Below are 8,498 nucleotides of genomic sequence, written 5' to 3'. Positions count from 1 at the left end.
TAAAAATAGTGCACTACCTGTAAAAAATTCCTGAATCCGCCACTGGGCAAAGCTCATCCAAAAGCTTTAAATTAGAGCTTTTCAAAAGTTGCTTTTACTTTTCAAAAAGCAAATCAGCAAAAAAACAAATATTTCCCCTTCCTAAACTTTGAAATTATATATTTTCTCAAACCATGCTTAAAGAGCATTGTACATTTTGCATTAAAAACTTGTATTTGAAGAAATATATAATTTCAAAGGTTTAGGATGGAAAAATATGTAAAAATCCCATTTCTAAGGGCATTTACATATTATCTAAAAGTTCACCCAAACACCCCGTAAATATATTCGGATTAAAAGAAAAAATACAGATTGCAATTGTCTAAATGGGATACATAGCTAACCCACACATAAAGCCCATTAATATTATTATTATTTGTTAAAATAGTGTTAGGGCTGGCTCCACAATTTATTGAAGCAACACAGACGAACGCAGAGAGAGAAAGAGTAGAGTTAGGAATGGAGTACGTTAGCCCTGAAGGTCTTCGATTAGATGGCCGTCGTCCCATGGAGGTACCAAATTTTGTTTATTATATCCATCCCATCCATCCTGTTTGATTTTATTTGAATATGATTTTGCTTTTATATTATCAGATGAGACAACTTCGAGCTGAACTTGGGGCTGTTTCCAGAGCTGACGGGTACCCTTTCTCTCTCTCTCTTTCTAACACTAAACTGTTGGTTGTTAATAATTTTGATGATGTAATAGGTCTGCTGTTTTTGAGATGGGCAACACCAAAGTCATTGCTGCCGTTTACGGTCCTCGAGAGGTACTTTCTTTTCTTTGCTACTTAATTCATGAAACCCAAAACTACAATATATTGTCTAACCGAAACGTATAATAAACTTAATAATTTAAGTCAGTTAATTAGATTGGGTAGTAATTGCACAGGACAGTAAATTGTTGACGGGCTGACATTGAACTGACTTTGTAATTTTAGTAAATTGTTAAGAATGAAATAAGTAAAAGATGGATTCTCGAGTAACGCCCTGCTTGCGGTGCGCCCATATAATGTATATATGTGTGAACCCTCGGGTGGACAAAAGTGAAATTGCACTAATTTTGACGTTATTTTACTAATCTCGTGAAAATAACGTTAAAAGTGGCGGAAGGTTAATCAGGCATCATGTGGTGGCGCTGATAGTCGAAAGACAAGGGTACACGCACCAATCGGCCGATGTCCCGGTGGTTGAGTGTTATGTGCCTTATGTCCAAGGCTTGATGCAAAACTACTATCGAGCCGGGGGTCTCACCGGAAGCAGCTTCTCTATTCCTTCAGGGTAGAGGTAAGGCTGTCTACATCTTACCCTCCTCAGACCCTACCATAGCTTTGCTATCGGTGGGATTTACTGAGTACGATGATGATGATGGATTCTCGAGTAATAAATGAGTCATAAAATAAGTTTTTGAAGAGAAAAATAAAAATAAAAATAAATTGAAAATCCGGTCTGATCACTCGGTCCTGTTCAACCGATTCACTGGTCCCTACCAGTACAGCTGGACGGTTCCATCCAAAATTTACAAATTTACTCATTTACATTTAAGCTACAGAATATGATGCTCATTTCTCTTGTAAGTTTTTACACATCAAATAATTTTTCTAACAAACAAACCCTAACTCGTTTAGAATAAACCCAAACCCGTGAATTCTGTGTTAGATTTATGTCGTGTCAGAAATTCAAACCCCTATTTCATGCACCCGTTCTTTTTAAATCTACGGTTATATAATCTCGTATCTTTCTTTTTCAGGTTCGAAATAGGAGCCAGCAGATTAATGATAAGGCACTGGTAAAAACCTACACTGCTTACCATTATTTATCTATATATTCGTGTTATTAATTTATCGGACCGCCTTACGTTAATAAAAACACATTTGGCAGATTAGGTGCGAGTACACAATGGCTAATTTCAGTACAGGAGACCGCATGAGAAAGCCCAAGGGTGACCGGTTTGTATCAAACCATGACGGTCTATAACTTTATTCGAACTATTTTACGGTTTTATGTTAACATCACATTTTATCATATGCAGACGATCCACTGAAATTTCATTGGTTATTCGGCAAACAATGGAAGCATGCATAATGACTCATCTAATGCCTCGTTCCCAAATTGACATTTTTGTCCAAGTTCTTCAAGCAGATGGCGGTAAGACTGGATACTAATAAATATTTAAACTGGTGATTATTATTTTTTATTATAATTATTATTTTGCATTTTTTGTTTGGTTAGGAACGAGGTCGGCTTGCATAAATGCTGCAACGTTAGCTCTTGCAGATGCTGGGATTCCGATGAACGATCTTGTTACTTCGTGTAGTGCTGGTTATCTTAATAGTACTCCTCTGCTCGGTAATGGCAAATCTGTCATGCGCATCTTTCTTGATGTGATGATTGTTTAACGAGTTTAATTTTAACAGATTTAAATTATGTGGAAGATAGTGCTGGTGGGCCCGATGTTACTGTAGGGATTCTACCCAAGTTAGACAAAGTGACTCTTCTTCAGGTGATATCATTCATATATACTCATTTTCAAATTTATGACATTTATACCCTTCCCTTACCATTAAACTTGCATATGCGAGTTTGAAGTGTAACTGGTATAAGTTAAAGTATGAAATTTTAAAATTGGTAAATATGAAAGTCATTTGAATGGGTAATGTTGATTTTTTGGTTGGGCAAATAGCTAAATATGATATTATGCTAATTTTCAGCGGTATATATGATATTTTGACTCTTTTTTATATCATAATTTATTTTATAAGTTAAAAATTTGAGCTTCTTTTTAATTAGTTTAATGTTTTGTTACTTTGTACCACATTATAAACCATTTTGTTTATTTTGTTGCTAGATGGATGCCAAGTTGCCAATGGATGTCTTTGAAAATGTCATGCAACTTGCAACCGAGGGCTGCAAAGCGGTGGCAAATTACATCAGAGAAGTAAGAAACTTGGTTCTTGTATATCAAACTTAACAGTTTTAACTTTCAAAAGAAGAAGAAGAAGAGGGGGGGGGGGGGTTGGTGGGCCCGTTTGTTTTCTCTACCAGGTTCTCATGATCACCGAAAGAAAAGGTTGTAATGATGTTTGACAATGATTTGCAGGTTTTGACAGAAAACACAAAGCAACTAGAAAATCGCAAAGGTGAAGTTAAGTGAAGTCACAAATGTTCTTTTTTTCATATTTTTTTAAGTAAGCTTAGAATACTAGTAAGATTAAATTTTCTGGGAATATTTCTGTTGATGAATCCCGTCAATGGAAGTTCTCGTTCATGATCACCTGCCTCTTGGGCATTAAACTTTCCAGGGGAAAATGTACAATTACAAACATGGTTTCAAGTCTGATGGTTAATCTAAATCTTTTGTGTTTTTTAAAAACCGTTTTATTTCGTTACAACCTAAATGGAATTTGCCTTATCTTTCATATCCTTGTTTCTTTGGGTAGCGGGCCAAAATAGATAGTTTATAAATAAAAGTTAGCAGGTGTAATGCTAAAATGTGTTGAGTGACTTGTATACGTTTTGTTAGTTTTATTATTTAATTTTTATCATTTGGCTCTAAATTATAACCGAAATCCAAGTTATCGTAATTAGATTGATCACTGAACCAGCTTCCTTACCGGTACTTGTTGGACTGGCAACAAGCTTTCAAATAGTGTATGAAACTAGAATTGCAAGAAGCAGGTTGGACTTGGCTCGAGAGCAGTTCAACTAGTCCTAATGGCATACTTGTGGTTGACTCTAAAAGGATTTAAGATCAGCTTGAAGTCGAACATACTTATAAAAGATCATACTCAATAACACACTCATTTTATATATAAATAAACATTATGCATTATTCAAGGGTAACATTCAAGATCCCAACTTAAACCTACTAAAAACTTGACCTTCTACCTTAAAAAAACTTAAAATGATCTTAATCTAGACAAGAATAAAAGATTTAAACTTTTATGGACATCTCAACTTAAAAACAAAGACCCTCGACACAAAAACTTGAAGGCACAGCGATAATCTCTGAACGACCTGTCCATTCTTCACCGGGCTTCAAAGTAACCGGTTTCTCGATCACAGCGCCGTTAACACAAACCATATGCCTGTACTCATCTTCTCCCCAGTCTGCCCTTGACTTTGGCTTTTTCTCCCATGGGTTCCACACCACTACACATAACAAGTCAATAAACCGTAAAATTCAACAGCGAATCAACATTTGACTTTTCAAGTCAAACACAAATTATTCTTACCGACATCTGGTAGCCCTTCCTTTCTTAGCACATACGTACGCTTCCTTTCGTGATCGAGAACCGCAACACAATTCGGAGAACTAATGTACACACGCTCAATCTGAAAATAAGCAACGAGTATTAACATTATAACAATTTGGATATTTGAGTCAAGAATTATAATGGGATATCTATAACATTTTAGATTTACCTCAGCTTCAAAGGTTATAGCATCTCCTTGTTCGGTAAACCGCTCTTTGTGACAAAGGTTGTCCAAGTAGTCCATTGTTTCTAGCCCTTCAACCCTCACTTCACTACAATCAAGACCAAATCAAAGTCAAAGTCAAAGTCAAAGTCAAAGTTGAAAACTATGACTCAAAAAGCTAAGTACTTTGTGTATAATACCTAATGTCAGAGACTGACAAATAAGAGTGATAAGCGAACGAGAAACTAAAAGGCTTCCCGTGTATGTTCCTGACACGTGATATCAAGGCAAGGTTTCCATCCGGTCCAAGGCAGACTCGAAGACGAAGCTCAAAACTGAAAAACAAAACATAAAAGATTTCAGTCAAGACACTTGCGACATAAAAACTGAAGTTCTAGTTCATTTATATTATCAAAACGGTTATAAAGATTGAGGTTAAAGTAGAACCTGTGAGGCCAACATTTGAGATCTTCGTCAGTTGGTTTTAGCAGCAAATCAACAAACGATTTCCCACTTGAATCTTTAGCAGGGAGCGATGGAGGGTTTTCATCAACGGTCCAGATTTTGTTTCTTGCAAACCCATGTTGTTCAAGTGAACCACAGCTACCAAACTGTATAATAAGTTACATGTGATTATTACTTTAAGCTTAAAGCATATGGATAGTGACAAGATTTATAGAACTACCTGTGGAAAACAGACTGTAATACCTCCTCGGGTTGCTTTCGGACCCTTACCATTTACCTGAAAATAATTATATATCAAATTTGATCACTTTGATCATAAATAATCAAAAGATCAAATCTTTATCGGGTTTTTTCAACAATCACCAAACTTGTTACAACAAATTACATAATTCTTTAAAAATGATAACTTTGACCATAAATAGTCAAAGATCATGGTCAAATATCAGTTTCTGACTAATTTTCAAAACTATTTACTGCAACTTTAGATCCACATCCAAACACCCCTAAACGACTCGCATTCTTGATCGATTTACTTATTATCTAAAAATAGTAAGAAATAAATCAAGATCATGCAAATACGTTACAAGAAAACACTACTACAAATATCGATGCGCATCCACGCTCCCTTAAACGACCCACACGCTTGATCTATTTACTTATAATAAAGATCAAATTGAAAATCTAAAAATGGAAAAAAATAATCAAAAATCATGAAAACATAACAAAGAAAACAAAATTTGGGAGGGAACCATACCTTATGACTAGCAAACAGTAGTTCTTCGCCTCGCTCATTTCGCCACGAAACAACCTGTCCTCCATGCAAGCTGACCTGGCAAAACAAAATTAAATTAAGGATCAAACTAAAGGCAAAATCTTGAATTAATAAGAAACAGGATTTATAAACAAGATCAAACCTTAGCCGATGCACCCTGCGAATTCCGAAGCACGATTTGACCGATTCCGTTCAAATCTTTAACCCTTTCGGTTGCAATCTTGGAATCCCATACAGCTGCAGGATGCCCCATTCTTCTTATCTCTTCACAAATCTCTTAACCTTCTCTTAATGACCCTTTTATAAACCCTAATCTTGCATCTTTCGCGTGATAAAAGTCGACATTTTTCACGAGGCGGTGACACGTGTCATTGATGTTGAACAACTAATCTTATCATCTTTCTTGTGAAGAAAATGCATGTGCACCCTTGATAAACTTATGAACAATCTTTAAAACCCTCAACTAAACCCTCATTTTATGATATAAACTTGCTTTCCAGAACTGGAAGGTGGTATTAATGGGTGATCTGATGATGATATCCTACCAAAACATCAAGAAAACAGTTAAAGCACACAGCTTTACCTTAAATGCAACTGGAATCTTGCTTTAATGAACAAAATAACAATTTTTTGGACTGAAAACATGAAAATTTTTAAAACCCACATTACAAATCAAGAACTTTAAAAAACCCTATAAGCATTTATCCAAATTCCACCAAAATGACCAAATCTTGAAGCTAAAATACAAAAAACAAAATACCCATCAAGATAATCTTTTTCTTTCTAAAAATGGTAAATTGCAGCTAATAATGAATGAGCATTGGAAATTAAGCAACACCCATTTGAGGAAACAACAACTCACAGTCAAAGATATGATAATGAATTTGAAAACAGAGAGAAATTAAGAGAAGAGTACACTCACAGTGTTTGGTGGGGGGTGTAAAGATGAAAACTGCTGCAAATTTATTAAAGTTTGGTGCTTTTTTAACTTCTGGGTTTCTAAATTGAATAAAATCAAGACTTGAAAAGACCAAAAGTTTGAAAATTTCAGAGATTTGTATATAATTTTTTGTATTTGAGTTTTGTGAGGGGCCTGAATGTGTACAATTTGAAAAGGAAAACAGGACCATGAAGCTGGCAGTGATATTGCAAAATGACTAAGGGACCCAACCCAGATGTGGGTTAATTTTCTAAGTGGTAAATATGGTGGTTTTACCTATTTACCGAACTAAATATTATATATTAATAATAGATAACTCAACTTATCAAATCCCCACATGTGGCATTCTGGTAGGTAGGGATGGGCGAAATCGGTATTGGTATCGATTGGTACTTGTACCGGTATCGAAATCGGTACTGATTTGGTACCATCGGTACCGATTCGGTACCAAAGTTTTGAGTTTTCGGGGTCGGTACCGGTACGGTATGGTACCGGTATTTCCCGAAATTTACCTTAAATACCGGTACCGTCCCGGTATCGTACTGGTACCGGTACCGGTACCGAACCGATACCGAACTGAACATTTCGGTACCGGTACCAAAATTTTGCGATTTTCGGGATCGGGATTTTCGGTACCGGTACGGTACCGAGCTCATCCCTACTGGTAGGAGGCTTGGGCGGTTCTCCAGTGGATACCCAAGTTCGATCCCACTTGGATCACTTTTGGTGGATTTGGCAATGAAAGATTTGAGCGAGGCCTTGCAAGGTTGTCAGGTTGAATCCCGAGCCAACCTAGATTTTCGTCCCTCAGTGTGCTACATCAGAGAGTTTTGCTTTTATGGTGTCAAACGACTGTCAAGTGACAGTCAACGGTTTGGTTTTTGGGAAAACACCCAAGCCAAACTTTGAAAGTCAATATGGGCCCAGTTAAAGCAATATAGTCTGCCTAGAGTGAGGCAATAGGACACTCTAAAACTGGGAAGTGCAATGACCTAACACACGAAAACATCGTCATATAAAAAAAAGGTAATTCAACTTATCTTTTTTCTCTAGTAGTTATTTAATAATATTTTAAAAAATTACACCAATAACTAAAGCGACCACACACGTTTAATTAAAAGTCGACTAACATCGTAATAACTTTTAAAAAAATTCTGTAAATTATATTAGATTTACATAGCGTATTATTATTATTATGTTATTTACACATAAAAGAATAAAAGTAATATGTATTTTAGAAAAGATTATAAAGAGATTTTTTAAAGGGGAGATCGTATTTAAATTAGCTCCCGAGAAATACAATGTCAATGGTTTTGTAAATTTCTTAACACACAATTTTCAGTGTAGTTCAATCTTCGTAAAACAAACAGGTTAGGGGTCCGACTCACAAACCAAACCTGTTCTACTGGATTGTCAAACGATCAAAGTTTACATTAATTTTTATGAGAATCCTATGTTGCCAATGACTATGTTCGTCTTCTCTTTATGCTCTTACACATGTTAACGGAGAACCTATCTATCTTCGTCACACTACATGTGCCAAAAGTTGTATTTGTACAAATTATTATTTTATACAAAAGATTTCATTTAAGTAAATACAAGAAGGAAAATAAAATGAATTAAATGTACAAACAAAGACGATGTATGTATGTATGTATGTATAAAATTAAGATAAATAAACAGACTAAAAATACAAATATAAATAAAATTAATAAAGAGATACTCAAAAAAGCCATTAAATGTGAACTAGAATAATAGAGACAAAAGTAAAAAAAGTAATTGTTTTTTTCCTACAATATTTTTTTTTTTGTTTTTCGGTTCTTTTGTATATGATGTTCAAGTTTTATAATTGTAATGAGCAAG

General features: G+C 35.2%; 2 protein-coding genes across 2 annotated transcripts; one reads left to right on the top strand and one right to left on the bottom strand.

Moving 5' to 3' along the window:
* Nucleotides 1-498: 498 nt before the first annotated feature.
* Nucleotides 499-3,404, top strand: LOC143531925 (exosome complex component RRP41 homolog). The gene is made up of 10 exons (XM_077027108.1): nt 499-552; nt 634-680; nt 749-809; nt 1,790-1,828; nt 1,921-1,988; nt 2,072-2,187; nt 2,272-2,388; nt 2,457-2,542; nt 2,888-2,977; nt 3,140-3,404. The coding sequence occupies exons 1-10, from the start codon at nt 499-501 to the stop codon at nt 3,191-3,193; spliced, it is 732 nt and encodes a 243-aa protein (XP_076883223.1). The 3' UTR covers nt 3,194-3,404.
* A 465-nt stretch (nt 3,405-3,869) lies between these two features.
* Nucleotides 3,870-6,469, bottom strand: LOC143531924 (putative glucose-6-phosphate 1-epimerase). The gene is made up of 8 exons (XM_077027107.1): nt 5,838-6,469; nt 5,678-5,752; nt 5,144-5,200; nt 4,906-5,069; nt 4,659-4,793; nt 4,465-4,567; nt 4,275-4,374; nt 3,870-4,191 (listed from the first exon to the last, which is right to left on the bottom strand). The coding sequence occupies exons 1-8, from the start codon at nt 5,946-5,948 to the stop codon at nt 3,998-4,000; spliced, it is 939 nt and encodes a 312-aa protein (XP_076883222.1). The 5' UTR covers nt 5,949-6,469; the 3' UTR covers nt 3,870-3,997.
* Nucleotides 6,470-8,498: the final 2,029 nt, after the last annotated feature.

The sequence above is a fragment of the Bidens hawaiensis genome, unplaced genomic scaffold, assembly GCF_021521415.1.
Source record: "Bidens hawaiensis isolate Kalapana, Puna unplaced genomic scaffold, B.hawaiensis_p1.1 tig00009309_1, whole genome shotgun sequence".
In the NCBI taxonomy this organism is placed as follows: domain Eukaryota; kingdom Viridiplantae; phylum Streptophyta; class Magnoliopsida; order Asterales; family Asteraceae; genus Bidens; species Bidens hawaiensis.
This window is presented reverse-complemented; position numbering and strand designations above follow the sequence as displayed.